Raw genomic sequence first — 15,810 nt, 5'->3', positions numbered from 1 at the left:
GAACCATGATTACCAGACTTTTGCTGATTGGATTAGGCATTGCCCTGGTATATCGAGGAAATCAGACAACGGTGACAGCTGTTCAAAGCCCCACAAAGCTGCCCGATATGATTGAGCAGTGGGCAAAGCTGTCGGCACTCAGACTGTGGCAGAACTTGAACCACAACATGGTTGTCATCTCAGAGACGCTTTCGGCTTTGCAAGGAATAATTATTTCGGAGACCAAATGGAATTGAATTGAACAGAAATGGACAGATAAATGGACAGATATGGATGAGTGGTGTGGATGTGTAAAGACTGCATCTGTTCGAAAGACCAAACAATCTCTATCTTATCGACATTCGGCTCCCTGAACAGCACCAGCCTCGATCAAGGCCGTTGCTGGGGCAACATTTCCCCCAGAAGGTCACTGCTGGGAGACACTCTCGCATTCTTCGCATTCCTTCCCCAATTTTCCGCGGTCGCCGTTTTTCACCCCCAGTGTGACAAGCGGGTGTGTGACCAGCGCCGCTTGCATGGCTGCAGGAGCGGACGGCTGCTTGCTTGTGCTGGGTTACCTCTACCTCCTCCCCTCCCCTCCTACCCCCTTCCCCCTTCCCCCCACCCCTGATTGCCCCCTCCTTCCCCCCTTTCCCCCCTCAAGTCCCATGTTTTAAAGTGTACTTGTGTTATTGTGTGCTTGTGCGGAGGTTTTTAAATGCTCCCACACTGTACTCCTGATAGGAGCATAGTGGGGGGGGGGGGGTGTTCTTTTTTTCCTCATCTTTCCTCATGTTACTACTGTGTTTCTTTTTCTTTTATCCCTGTCTTCCTGTCCTGTTCCCCCTCTGTAAGGACAGGTTGATGGTCAATTTCACTGGTAACAGTGATAATAAAGGGTTCATTCATTCATTCATTCATGTCACCCTCAGCGTGTTAGCATGCTAAAAGTTAACATACTAGCCATTAGCATGTTAGCCTGTTAGCTGTTAGCATGATAGCTGTCAGCATATTAGCCTTAAAGTGTTAGAATTTTAACAAATAGCATGTTAATCATTAGCATGTTAGAATGCTAGCTGTTAGCATGTTATCTGTTAGCATGTTAGCATTAACATGTTAACATGCTAGCTTTTAGCATGTTAGTATGCTGTTAGCATGTTAGTATGCTAACTGTTAGCATGCTAGTTGTTAGCATGCTGGCATTAGCATGTTGGCATGCTAGCTTTTAGCATGCTAGCATGATAGCTGTTCTGCTACAGCTCAGCAAGCACACTTTGCATTTTCTCTGCGGCAATCCAGCCTAGTTCTGTTAAAATATTCCATAAGTCCATAACTCTGTAATAAAACAGTCTGTAAAACTCCTGTGAGGTTTGAGAACCTGGAATAAAGGAATGATATTCAGCAGACAGACACACACTCGTGTGTGTGAGATCAGTTTTCTGTTTATTTTTATTTTTTTGCATTTCACATCTTCAGATATCAGACATTTCCACAGACGGTTGTGTAAAAGCAGCTCAGAGGCGTCGCGGCGGTGAAGGAATCAGGAGATCATCAGAACATTTTAGTGACCTGAACATCGTGCACCAGCATGGAGTTGGATTTTTTCCACTTGTAATAGATTTCACTTTTTTAAAAGACAAATATACAAGCTGATGAGAACTGTTTCATTGTTTCAGCGTTTCAGCGTTTCACAGCTTCAGGGCTGCGTTTGGCAGAACAGTTTCCTGTATGCTCGTATGATACTGTTACTAAACTCGACGTTTACTGTCACTAAACTGAGATGGTCACTGTTTACAGCTGGACATTACAGGAACCACGATGGTTCGACGACTCGGTTTCATACAGAAATGAACACATGACCTTCAGTGTATTTATGAGGATCTGCAATATTCATCAAGATTAAATATGTACTTGATATTTAAATAGATATACATATAGATATATATGCTCTCTTAAATTAGATTTACTTTAAGATACTATTTGCTTAGCAACTGTGACATTTTCTTTGACTGCAATGTAAATTAACATAACACCATAAATAATAATAATAATAATACGGCTACATTCAAACAATAGTATAGTTACTGAAACATTAGTGTCAGGTTTACTGAAATATCTTCAGAAGTGCTTGTGTTCCAGTCTTTTCTGTAATTGCACATCCTTTAGATTATTATTTGTGAATATAGTGAACTTGACATGTGGCTTCTTTTCACATTGAAGTCCACTGAAGTGTCTAATGTCCTTTATCGAGAAGCTCCACATTTCCGCTGTAGTGACCTGACGCTACTGAGAGGAAGGAGAAGGTGCGAAACAGGAACAGGAAGTACACAACAGTGCAGACGAATGCAGACGGAGACAAATAGAGCCGCAGTCATTTTTACAGCACAGAACAGGAAGCTGGACGAGTCATGAGGAGGACAACACGCAGAGACATCACCTTTGCTCAGAGACGCAGCTCAACTCAGATCTTTAAAACATTTAACTGTAACTGAATACGAGTCCGTTACTCAGGTGGAACAGATAGTGTGTTCAAAACAGACACAAATACAGACACCAAAGATTAGAAAGTCGGATGTCAGAAAGGTTGACAGGGCATCTGGATCAGACTGGAGGTGTGAATCAGGACCAGGATCGCAACAAAAAGGTCACGCAAGCTGGATGGGTTTGTTTTCATGTGGTCATGAGAAAGCGGTCAGATGTGAAGCTCATGGGACAAACCACAGGACAAAAGAGCACTTACATTAACAGGACCATTAACGTGAGCGTGTGGTGCTGTGTGATGCACAGCGTTTATTTATTCATCCTTAGTTACTGCCTGCTCAGAGTCATGGCTATGAACTAAACTGCCTTGAGTTTTGAGACACAAAGATCATCGCTGAATGGTCAAGCGAGCATCATGTTGAACGCTCTCTCTCCCAGTGAAGGTAATCTGATCTTTGCGATGCTTTCGGGAAACTCAGCTTCACTTCTGCTTAGAAAATAAGGTGCGCAGGTTCAAATAAAAACACTGACAGTGTGAGTGGGTTACAGAGACAGTCCCACACACACGTGTAGATGAGAGCGAGTACAGTAGGCCGAGGAACTCAGAGAGTCACAGCCGCAATTCACACACCAGTGTTCCAGTGTTTCTGAGGGCGGCGTGTGCTAGCATTCAAAAAACGAAAAAATCCTTCCAGTTTAGGCCACACCCACTTTGGGTTTAAAGCCAAATACAGATTGGGAGAATGGTGATGCGTAACACCCTACAACACACATTTGGAAGTGTTTTGAAGGTGTGTGTGTGTGTGTGTGTGTGTGAGACACTCTTGAAGGTTTGATGGGTTTCTTCATTCTCGTTATCTCACTGTAAATCTACATTTCTGTAAATCTGCTTTGCGATAAGGTCGAGTGTTAACAGTGCTAAAATAAAAATAAAAATGAACCGAAATAATTAATTTAGTTTTTCTTTTGGGGGAATTTTGTGCGCGTTGCTTCTTGAGATTAGAAATTAGATAAATAAAAACATAAAACAAAAGCGATAATGAAGGAAAGTAAAGATACACCACCAGTGTGGGATTATTTAAAAAATAAAAACAAATAGTGTATGTATATTAAACTTGGATTCTTTTGCACGCAGAGTGAGTATGTGGGCAGATTGTGTAATGAGGGTGGGACTTTTGGAAGTGGGACTCGTTCCATATTCTGCTCGTTTATTAACACCCCAGGCACCGTGATTAGTGATCTGATTAGTGATTAGCTTCAGCCTTGGACAAAGAACTTCAATGCACTGCAAACGCACATATATTTAGCCCTGAGAATGTGAAAACTGGATTTGAGAAATAAATCAGATTTGCACTGCTCTGTGAACAAACCACTTCTGCACAGGAACTTAATGCTTGGAGCTGGAGGTTTGTGGGAAAGTCCTCAAAGTTTCATTTAGGACTTGTAGAATGTGATGTTTCTTTTTTCATCCATTTGCTCTTCCATGTTTTCATGTTTTGTTTTGGTTTTTTTTGCCTTTTTGTCTATCCCTTGCTACCGGCAGCCGCAGCCCTCCACTACCATATCCTGATAGTTTTTCAACACCACATGATCTTCCTTGTCCAGGTAAAGGAGTGCGATGGGACTGAGGGCCGTGGGCACACAGCAGGCTCGAGGCACAGCTCCATTAACCGAGTTCAGCAGCGTCTGCACCATGGCGTGGCTGGACGAGTTCATGTGGTCGGCGAGAGGAAAGCGGCACTCACCCAGACAGAAGAAGGCGTCATAACCAGTCGGTGCTACAATCCATTTGTTCCACCCGACCTCTTTGAAGTCCACGTAGAGGGGATGGCGTCGGCATCGAGAGCGAGACAGGCGTTTCAGCTTGGCTGCTCGACCAGCGTTATTCCTCTTTACCCTCCTGTCTGTCCACACATCACGCCAGCTTACCTGTGACCCCTGACCTCTGAGCTTTTTAGCCCTGCTACCTCCCCTCCTACCCCTGGAGGTCTTCTTTCCAAAGGGAATGAACGGTTCACTGCGCCCATCATGGCTGTAAGTGACCAGTAGTGGTCTCTGCCGTGCCCAGCTGTAGTCATCTTCACCTGCAGACCTGCGCACTCTTAAGTGTCCATCTGGGTCCATGTTCTCCACACTGTGACTCCTGTTATCTGACATCACTTCCAAGATAAAGGTCACTTTCCCTGCACTATTGGACAACTCCTGAAACAGGTCTGCATTCAGAGGAAAAGCCTCCCAAGACCCCGAGGTCTCTCTAACCAGCTGTCGTGAATGGAGAAGTTTGGGCTCAGTGTTGGCACCGGGGACATACAGGCTGATGGTGTGAGGGTTTGAACCCCGGCGTGTTCCTCCACGCAGAAAACGCAGCTCTGCTGAGACCACATTCTCGTACGAAGGAATAGAGGACAGGTTAAAAGTTATATGGATCCTGTCACTCTTTTCAACAGGGTTGTGAAGGTCTGAAGACACTGCAATGGGAGAGAAAAGGAAAACAAGTTTCATTAGAGTCAGGGTTAATTCCATACCAGCTGGACATCAAGTCCAGAGTCAAGTCCAGAGTCAAGTCCAGAGTGTGAAGCTGTAGAATCCGAGGCAAATCCAGATCCCAAGACAGAGACCCAGAGTTGAGTCAATAATCCCAAGCTATAGTGTCTGAGTCAAGCCCAGAGTCATGAAATACAAAGTCTGAGTTGAGACCAGAGTCCTAAACCTTAAATTCAGAGTTGAGTCAGTCGTCCAAAACCACAGTCTGAGTCCAGAGTCCCAACCTGTAGTCTCATTCTCATCTCATTATCTCTAGCCGCTTTATCCTGTTCTACAGGGTCGCAGGCAAGCTGGAGCCTATTCCAGCTGACTACGGGCGAAAGGCGGGGTTCACCCTGGACAAGTCGCCAGGTCATCACAGGGCTGACACATAGACACAGACAACCATTCACACTCACATTCACACCTACGCTCAATTTAGAGTCACCAGTTAACCTAACCTGCATGTCTTTGGACTGTGGGGGAAACCGGAGCACCCGGAGGAAACCCACGCGGACACGGGGAGAACATGCAAACTCTGCACAGAAAGGCCCTCGCCGGCCACGGGGCTTGAACCTGGACCTTCTTGCTGTGAGGCGACAGCGCTAACCACTACACCACCGTGCCGCCCCCAACCTGTAGTGTCTGAGTCAAATACTAAGTCCTAAAAGTGACTCATCTGATGAAGTTTCTAAAATGAATGTTCGTATTCACATCAAAGTTTGTTTGAAATACTTTAGTCACAGGTGAGTGATCAGAAAAGTTGGGTTGGGTTGTGAGGTTTAAGCTGTAAGTCTGAATCCAGTCAAACGGAACGAACAGAGCCTCAGGAAATTAACAACTCAAGTCCAAGTTAAACAGCCTTCCATACATATATTCTAATCACAGTTAATTAATAAAATAATCAGACCTCTTCATGGACCAACACGTCTTACCTGCATGGTGGAAGCTGCGGACCGTGTTGGCACCTTGTACGTGCTCCACAGGAAAGCTGAAATCTGAATCTTCTACGAGGTGGTACTGCTGTGTGTGGAAGCGATAGAGGTCCAGGAGATACTGAGGTACCACCGCACCTGGGCGAGGGTTAGGATAAGACTGTAGGCCCAGTCGGGTCAATAGGAGGTTCTGGATGGTCTGGGCCAAACTGGGCTCCAGAGAGTTTCCTGGGATCCCATCAGAGAGAGCAGAATCTCCCTGGTGACCTGACAAGGCTGGAGGCAGCAGCAGGGTCATCAGAACTAGAAGACTAGCAAGGAACATTGTGGACCTAGAGAGGAGGAAAGCAGGGTATGTGTACTTTAACAAAAGCAAGGCTGAATGAATGAAAGAAAAAGAGGTTCCTCGCCAGTTGTTTGTATGATTAATGCAAAGAATGTGAAAGTGCATTTGAATAAACCCAATCCCCATGTAATATTACAATGTTTTCGCTAATTTCATGATGAAGGTGCCAATAATTCTGGAACTGACTGTACATTATAGGCAGTGGAAATGAGTCTGATATATAATGAGAGTCAGAATAAGACTATTTTACATATTTACCATGATGCTCGTCATGCAACATACAGTACAGTGGTGCTTGAAAGTTTGTGAACCCTTTAGAATTTTCTATATTTCTGCATAAATATGACCTAAAACATCATCAGATTTTCACACAAGTCCTAAAAGTAGATAAAGAGAACCCAGTTAAACAAATGAGACAAAAATATTATACTTGGTCATTTATTTATTGAGGAAAATGATCCAATATTACATATCTGTGAGTGGCAAAAGTATGTGAACCTTTGCTTTCAGTATCTGGTGTGACCCCCTTGTGCAGCAATAACTGCAAGTAAACGTTTGCGGTAACTGTTGATCAGTCCTGCACACCGGCTTGGAGGAATTTTAGCCCGTTCCTCCGTACAGAACAGCTTCAACTCTGGGATGTTGGTGGGTTTCCTCACATGAACTGCTCGCTTCAGGTCCTTCCACAACATTTCCATTGGATTAAGGTCAGGACTTTGACTTGGCCATTCCAAAACATTCACTTTATTCTTCTTTAACCATTCTTTGGCAGAACGACTTGTGTGCTTAGGGTCGTTGTCTTGCTGCATGACCCACCTTCTCTTGAGATTCAGTTCATGGACAGATGTCCTGACATTTTCCTTTAGAAATCACTGGTATAATTCAGAATTCATTGTTCCATCAATGATGGCAAGCCATCCTGGCCCAGATGCAGCAAAACAGGCCCAAACCATGATACTACCACCACCATGTTTCACAGATGGGATAAGGTTCTTATGCTGGAATGCAGTGTTTTCCTTTCTCCAAACATAACGCTTATAATTTAAACCAAAAAGTTCTATTTTGGTCTCATCCGTCCACAAAACATTTTTCCAATAGCCTTCTGGCTTGTCCACGTGATCTTTAGCAAACTGCAGATGAGCAGCAATGTTCTTTTTGGAGAGCAGTGGCTTTCTCCTTGCAACTCTGCCATGCACACCATTGTTGTTCAGTGTTCTCCTGATGGTGGACTCATGAACATTAACATTAGCCAATGTGAGAGAGGCCTTCAGTTGCTTAGAAGTTACCCTGGGGTCCTTTGTGACCTCGCCGACTATTACACGCCTTGCTCTTGGAGTGATCTTTGTTGGTTGACCACTCCTGGGGAGGGTAACAATGGTCTTGAATTTCCTCCATTTGTACACAATCTGTCTGACTGTGGATTGGTGGAGTCCAAACTCTTTAGAGATGGTTTTGTAACCTTTTCCAGCCTGATGAGCATCAACAACGCTTTTTCTGAGGTCCTCCGAAATCTCCTTTGTTCGTGCCATGATACACTTCCACAAACGTATGTTGTGAAGATCAGACTTTGATAGATCCCTGTTCTTTAAATAAAACAGGGTGCCCACTCACACCTGATTGTCATTCCATTGATTGAAAACACCTGACTCTAATTTCACCTTCAAATTAACTGCTAATCCTAGAGGTTCACATACTTTTGCCACTCACAGATATGTAATATTGGATCATTTTCCTCAATAAATAAATGAGCAAGTATAATATTTTTGTCTCATTTGTTTAACTGGGTTCTCTTTATCTACTTTTAGGACTTGTGTGAAAATCTGATGATGTTTTAGGTCATATTTATGCAGAAATATAGAAAATCTAAAGGGTTCACAAACTTTCAAGCACCACTGAATCCTAAGTAAAAGTAATGGCACCCTATGCTGCTGGGTTCCACTCTTCAGTTCGCCTCCTGATTCTGATATGCTGCACTGTATCTACAGATCTATTCCCTTTACCTCGCTAGTTACACAGAACCATAAACCTGCACCTTGGTTTGTTTCTTTTGCAAATGTGTGGGTGTTTATTGTAAATGACAGTAACTGCAGAAACAGCAGCAGAGGGAAAAGCAGGAGCAGAGCAGAAGATACGCGCTGATTTAGGACCTCATGCATCTCCTGTTAGTCCAAAAAAAGCAATTAAAATAACGTGCGTTATCTTCTATCTCTATAAGGAGTCTGTAGTTGTTATTCTACTCTGCTTTACTTTCTCTTTAGCTGTTGTGCAACATGGTGTTATCTTGCTGTCGTGTGGAGTTTAGCCACATTTAACACCTGCGCAGATCTTTACTGTGAGCATTTTATGGTGACAGCTATAAATGAAATGTGTTTCACAGCATTCGTTCCATCAAACCTCAATTAGCAGGAAATTTTTTATGGTTTTATTGTGTAACATCCACATTAAGATCTACACACCTGCCACATTATCTTGTTAGATTTGATCTGGGAGAAGATAAAGTGCAATCGACCTCAGATTAACCTGGCAATAAAACAAATATACAAACAGCGTGTGCTGAACTTTGGTACTAATTGTATCTGCAAATGTCATCAGTGATAAAACAGCAAACAGCTCTGTAATGATAACGAGCTCCTTATGTTATGGAAGCAGAAAACTGTCAACTCACTACGACAGCACCTGAGTGTGAGATTAAACACACGTCAGACAGGAATAAAAGCTGTAAAGAAACACTGAGATTAATAATCTACAGCAGAGTGACGGAAATGTTTAGCTGGATTTATTTTACTGGTTTATTAAACTCAGAACACTGTATGTTGCATTATTCCACACTGTTGCTGAATTCTGGATTGTGATTGGCCAGATGGTGTTGATTCATTTTAATTTAATAAAAAAACGTGTAATTGTTGATTTGATTTGGTGAAGTTTTATGTAAAGTGAAATATGTGTAACATTTATGGAAGGAGTCTCCAGTGTCAGCGCTTTGTTTTATTAACTGCAAAAGAGACAAAACGAGAGACTGGTGAAGGAACAACTGTCACTATGATGTCATGCTCAGTCCTGGTCACGTATCAGCTGGTGATCGCAAATAATTTCCTGGAATTTGAACTCAGTCTCAATCGCTGCATTAACCGTCTTCGGATTGTTCTTCTGTTCACGCTGAACCTCTTCCTCATTAATGAGGTTTTATTTAATTGTTTTAAAATACATCTGTTTTGTGTTTTCCTTCTCTCTCTTTCCTCAGTAAGTATGTGATGATCTGTGGACAGTCAGCAGCAGAAAGTCCACCACATCTGGAGTGTAAAGCAGATTCACTCTGTGGTTCTTGAAGTGCAGTCTGTGAAGATTAACCAGTGATATTAAACATTTTGGTTTTTAAACACTGATGAAAATCCACCATGAATAAAGCTTTTATATTACAGACATATCTTACAGACTCATACACGAGTTCTATTAGATTTACAGTGTTCATCTGTTTGAAGTTTTGGACAATAAATCTCTGATCGAGCCCTATGGATCTAATAAACATCCAAAATAATATTGCATGCATTTAATAATGGCTGAATATTTGAAACGTTGGATTATGTTCATTAAATAAATCCATACTGAGGAGGTCAGAGGAATGTATGTTCCTGCTGATGTGGTCCCTGACTGAGAAACTTCTGGATTAATCGATGTGTGTTTATACCTCAGCGGCAGCGGCACTGAAGCTTACTGCATGTCTCCACCTGACTGAACCCTCAGACTGAACCTGACTGAACCCTCAGACTGAACCTGACTGAACCCTCAGACTGAACCTGATTGAACCCTCAGACTGAACCTGACTGAACCCTCAGACTGAACCTGACTGAACCCTCAGACTGAACTTGACTGAACCCTCAGACTGAACCTGACTGAACCCTCAGACTGAACCTGACTGAACCCTCAGACTGAACCTGACTGAACCCTCAGACTGAACCTGACTGAACCCTCAGACTGAACTTGACTGAACCCTCAGACTGAACCTGACTGAACCCTCAGACTGAACCTGACTGAACCCTCAGACTGAACCTGACTGAACCCTCAGACTGAACTTGACTGAACCCTCAGACTGAACCTGACTGAACCCTCAGACTGAACCTGACTGAACCCTCAGACTGAACTTGACTGAACCCTCAGACTGAACCTGACTGAACCCTCAGACTGAACCTGACTGAACCCTCAGACTGAACCTGTCTGGACCCTCAGACTGAACCTGACTGAACCCTCAGACTGAACCTGAGTGAACCCTCAGACTGAACCTGACTGGACCCTCAGACTGAACCTGAATGAACCCTCAGACTGAACCTGACTGAACCCCCAGACTGAACCTGACTGGACCCTCAGACTGAACCTGACTGGACCCTCAGACTGAACCTGAGTGAACCCTCAGACTGAACCTGACTGGACCCTCAGACTGAACCTGACTGAACCCCCAGACTGAACCTGACTGGACCCTCAGACTGAACCTGAGTGAACCCTCAGACTGAACCTGACTGGACCCCCAGACTGAACCTGATTGAACCCTCAGACTGAACCTGATTGGACCCTCAGACTGAACCTGAGTGAACCCTCAGACTGAACTTGACTGAACCCTCAGACTGAACCTGACTGGACCCTCAGACTGAACCTGAGTGAACCCTCAGACTGAACCTGACTGGACCCTCAGACTGAACCTGACTGGACCCTCAGACTGAACCTGACTGAACCCCCAGACTGAACCTGACTGGACCCTCAGACTGAACCTGACTGAACCCTCAGACTGAACCTGAGTGAACCCTCAGACTGAACCTGACTGGACCCTCAGACTGAACCCTCAGACTGAACCTGACTGAACCCTCAGAATGAACCTGACTGAACCCCCAGACTGAACCTGACTGGACCCTCAGACTGAACCTGACTGAACCCCCAGACTGAACCTGATTGAACCCTCAGACTGAACCTGACTGGACCCTCAGACTGAACCCTCAGACTGAACCTGACTGAACCCTCAGAATGAACCTGACTGGACCCTCAGACTGAACCTGACTGAACCCTCAGACTGAACCTGACTGGACCCTCAGACTGAACCTGACTGGACCCTCAGACTGAACCTGACTGAACCCTCAGACTGAACCTGACTGGACCCTCAGACTGAACCTGACTGGACCCTCAGACTGAACCTGACTGAACCCTCAGACTGAACCTGACTGGACCCTCAGACTGAACCTGACTGGACCCTCAGACTGAACCTGACTGAACCCTCAGACTGAACTTGACTGAACCCTCAGACTGAACCTGACTGAACCCTCAGACTGAACCTGACTGAACCCTCAGACTGAACTTGACTGAACCCTCAGACTGAACCTGACTGAACCCTCAGACTGAACCTGACTGAACCCTCAGACTGAACCTGTCTGGACCCTCAGACTGAACCTGACTGAACCCTCAGACTGAACCTGAGTGAACCCTCAGACTGAACCTGACTGGACCCTCAGACTGAACCTGAATGAACCCTCAGACTGAACCTGACTGAACCCCCAGACTGAACCTGACTGGACCCTCAGACTGAACCTGACTGGACCCTCAGACTGAACCTGACTGAACCCTCAGACTGAACCTGAGTGAACCCTCAGACTGAACCTGACTGGACCCTCAGACTGAACCTGACTGAACCCCCAGACTGAACCTGACTGGACCCTCAGACTGAACCTGAGTGAACCCTCAGACTGAACCTGACTGGACCCCCAGACTGAACCTGATTGAACCCTCAGACTGAACCTGATTGGACCCTCAGACTGAACCTGAGTGAACCCTCAGACTGAACTTGACTGAACCCTCAGACTGAACCTGACTGGACCCTCAGACTGAACCTGAGTGAACCCTCAGACTGAACCTGACTGGACCCTCAGACTGAACCTGACTGGACCCTCAGACTGAACCTGACTGAACCCCCAGACTGAACCTGACTGGACCCTCAGACTGAACCTGACTGAACCCTCAGACTGAACCTGAGTGAACCCTCAGACTGAACCTGACTGGACCCCCAGACTGAACCTGATTGAACCCTCAGACTGAACCTGACTGGACCCTCAGACTGAACCCTCAGACTGAACCTGACTGAACCCTCAGAATGAACCTGACTGGACCCTCAGACTGAACCTGACTGAACCCTCAGACTGAACCTGACTGGACCCTCAGACTGAACCTGACTGGACCCTCAGACTGAACCTGACTGGACCCTCAGACTGAACCTGACTGAACCCTCAGACTGAACCCTCAGACTGAACCTGACTGCTGTGGTTGTTTCAGTCATGAAGCCTCTGAGCTCCACGAGCTGTGTTTATGTTCAGAGAGTGAGGAGTCAGATGCACTGATCCACTGGAGCTACTTCCTCTGAAGGAACACGAGTTCAGAGTTCAGGGAGTGGAAGAGGAGGAAACACACACACACACACACACACACACACACACACACACACACACACACAGGAGCGAGGCTCGTGCCGGGGCTGTGATGTAGGAATGTGGAGTTTATCACTCACTTGCCCTCTGTGTGCTGTTTCACTTCCCTGCTCTCTTTCAACTTATCACTTCTCTACTTCCTGTTGGCTTTTTTCCTCTAAAATGGGTATATCATTGTTCAAAAGAGGACACACACACACACACACTATCTGTAGAGGGGTGTTCACATGGCACATATTTGCATCGATGCTGCACCGATGTATTTTGTTGCGATATATCTTACACCGGTGTAAATTTTGTGGAGCGTTCACACGTCACAAACCTGCTTACTAGAGAGAAGCGTGTTAGCACCGCTGCAGCCCCACTTACGGTCACATGGCAGTTTTTGCGACTGTGCAATAGTCGCAAAAACTTTATTACTATCATTTCCTTTGATAGTAATAAAGTTTTGATATAATTTCCTTTTATTACGATTATTTCCTATCATTATTACTATCATTTCCGATAGTAATAATGCGGAAATGAAATATGCGCATGCGTGAAAATGTACTTCCTTTTCCCGGTTGTCATGGCATCACCAAGCGCCGGGAAAACAACGTGGATGAAGACACCAGTGTTGCCAGATACTGCTGATGTTTTCCAGCCCAAAATATGTTCAAATCCGCCAAAATGCACTTAAAACCACCCAATCTGGCAACACTGGAAGACACGCAGTTCTGTTGTTGTTGATATTCGCCATTTTGGAAGCGCAAAATACCAGGATGCAAATTATGCAATGCCCATATGTAATCAGCTCTCCTCACGCGTAGCGAGTCTACCCCTGTAGCGTTCAGACGGCCCATTTTATATCGGTGCTGACCCGCAAACTAGCGTTTACTCCGGAGTAAATTTCTTAAACCACCTCCCGAGCAGGGTTAGATTTGCACCAGTTTAAGCAGCTTTCAGGGGCGACACCGCTATAACTTTGTACCGTGTGAACGCTCTACCGGGGCAGCCCCGGCGCTACACCGGAGTAAAGGTTGCCGTGTGAACACCCCTTATGTGTATCAGATTTAAACCTGAAGTGGGCGTGGCCTAAACCTGATGTGAGCAGTGTGTGAGCGGTATGTGAACTGCAGCTCTGATGGTTCCTCGACCTCAGCTACATCACTCCACTTCATCATCCATCTCAGCTACAGGTGTGTGTGGGAGTGTTCTTATAATCCACTATAATGAATTTATTTGGTTCTGTTTCTTAAATAAACACATCAGTGGTGTGATTTAAACCCCTGCGACTCCGACCAGGCCGTTACTAAAGATGAATTGATGAATGGTGTAAATCCATCACACATCACTGCACGCTCCTATTAACGCTCACGTCATGCTTGTGTTCATGTTTTAGCCAGGGGCCTGTGAACCTTTCTGATAAACTTTCTAAAAAAATGAATAGTGCAGAGTGAGTGAGCGAGAGAAAGAGAGAGAGAGAGAGAGAGAGAGAGAGAGAGAGAAATCCTCACTGAGACCAGACACACTGACAGACGGACTGAAACACACACACTGTGATTCTTGCCAAGTCCGGTGTGTGTGTGTGTGTGTGTGTGTGTGTGTGTGTGTGTGTGCTCCGTGGGGACAAGTGGAGTAAATGAGACACGGCAAACTCCTGATTATCATTTCACACCATCACAACCTCCCTCAGTGTCCAATCACGTTCAAGGAAAACTCCAGCATTTTCCCACTGAATCTCTCTGCACCCTGTGTGTGTGTGTGTGTGTGTGTGTGTGAGAGAGAGAGAGAGATTACCCCTCCAGACTCAGTGAGAGTGAAGTGTGAGAGCAGCTGCTGAACTCTGTCCTGAAGTCTTCAGTTAAAGGGGTTTGTGTATAAATGAAGCTGTAAACGTGTCGAATCGCTCCTTTCACAGATGGAACTACTTTCTCAGAGGGAGGAGTTTGTGGTAGTTGTGTGTCTCTGATGGCGTACTGATTCCACAAAACCTTCAGGAAAGTGTAAAGGAACCGGAACTACTTTTTCCTGCACTGCTGCAGTGTGTGAAAGTTACAGAGAAAAGCGCGGAAGAGCAGCTTTGGGAAGAAGATTTTCTCTCACGTCTGTCTCCTCTGAACACCGACACTTTGTGAGAATTCTGTGTTTAACAATAATTTAATGAAGAATAGAAATGAAAGGAAGGTTCAGAGAAAAGCAGAGAACAGACAGATGTGCTGTAACTTCGCAGGTCACTCAGAGTTTGGAGAGGAAACGGCCGTGACGAACACGAGATGGAAATGAGAGGAACTTCCTGATGGACTCTGAGTCCAAATGAGTCACAGCTTATCATCTGTGAGTGTAGGATAAGAAAGTGGACTGTGTGTGTGTGTGTGTATTTACTCACGCCCAGGTGTGGTGGTTGGTCTGCAGAGTCCATGGTTTGTCCTTGAGCTCCAGCGTTACACAGCGTCTCCTCTCGTGGACTCGTCAGTGCCGTCGCTCAGCTCCGTCTTTCAGTCAGGGTGTGTGTCGAAGGTCATGGGGCAGCGTGAGGCTCCACTTCATGCTGAGGCCGAGGATGGAGGGATGATGGATGGACAGATGGCTGACCTTGTACATTCACACACTCATCCTGTTGTCAGCTTCTTTTAAAAATGTCCCCTGCTGTCCCTGTGTGTGCTGGAGCTGTGCTGCTGTCCTCCTGACCAGCCGAGAGAGGAACAACCCGAGGAACAGCAGAAACTTCTCACTCACCGGCAGAATTCCCTGGTTTTGTAGCTGCGCCTCTCCTTTCCTCTCTCTGTCTCTTCTCTTTTTCACTCTCCTCCCCTTTTTCCTCTCTCTCTCTCTCTCTCTCTCTCTCTCTCTCTCTCTCTCCAGCTGGTAAACTCAGTTAAACTCTAATTGACTTTCCTGTCCATTCAGATCCTCCCTGATAGTGATGTCACCAATACAGAGGCCCCCTCCTTCACTCTTAGACACACACACACACGCACACAAGCACAAATGCACACACACACACACACACACACACACACACACACACACACACACACACACACACGGAGAGAGCGAGAGCGAGAGAGATAAGGTCAGGACTGAGTCTCTGATACACACTAAGTAA

The 15,810-nt window shown here is 45.4% G+C and overlaps 1 protein-coding gene across 1 annotated transcript; it reads right to left on the bottom strand.

Moving 5' to 3' along the window:
- Positions 1 to 1,405: 1,405 nt before the first annotated feature.
- On the bottom strand, positions 1,406 to 15,498 carry bmp16 (bone morphogenetic protein 16). The gene is made up of 3 exons (XM_060923124.1): positions 15,091 to 15,498; positions 5,919 to 6,250; positions 1,406 to 4,928 (listed from the first exon to the last, which is right to left on the bottom strand). The coding sequence occupies exons 2-3, from the start codon at positions 6,241 to 6,243 to the stop codon at positions 3,994 to 3,996; spliced, it is 1,260 nt and encodes a 419-aa protein (XP_060779107.1). The 5' UTR covers positions 6,244 to 6,250; positions 15,091 to 15,498; the 3' UTR covers positions 1,406 to 3,993.
- Between the last annotated feature and the right edge of the window lie 312 nt (positions 15,499 to 15,810).

The sequence above is a fragment of the Neoarius graeffei genome, chromosome 6 (assembly GCF_027579695.1).
Source record: "Neoarius graeffei isolate fNeoGra1 chromosome 6, fNeoGra1.pri, whole genome shotgun sequence".
NCBI classification, from domain to species: domain Eukaryota; kingdom Metazoa; phylum Chordata; class Actinopteri; order Siluriformes; family Ariidae; genus Neoarius; species Neoarius graeffei.
The sequence above is the reverse complement of the archived record's forward strand: the minus strand, read 5'-3'. Positions and strand labels throughout refer to the sequence as shown.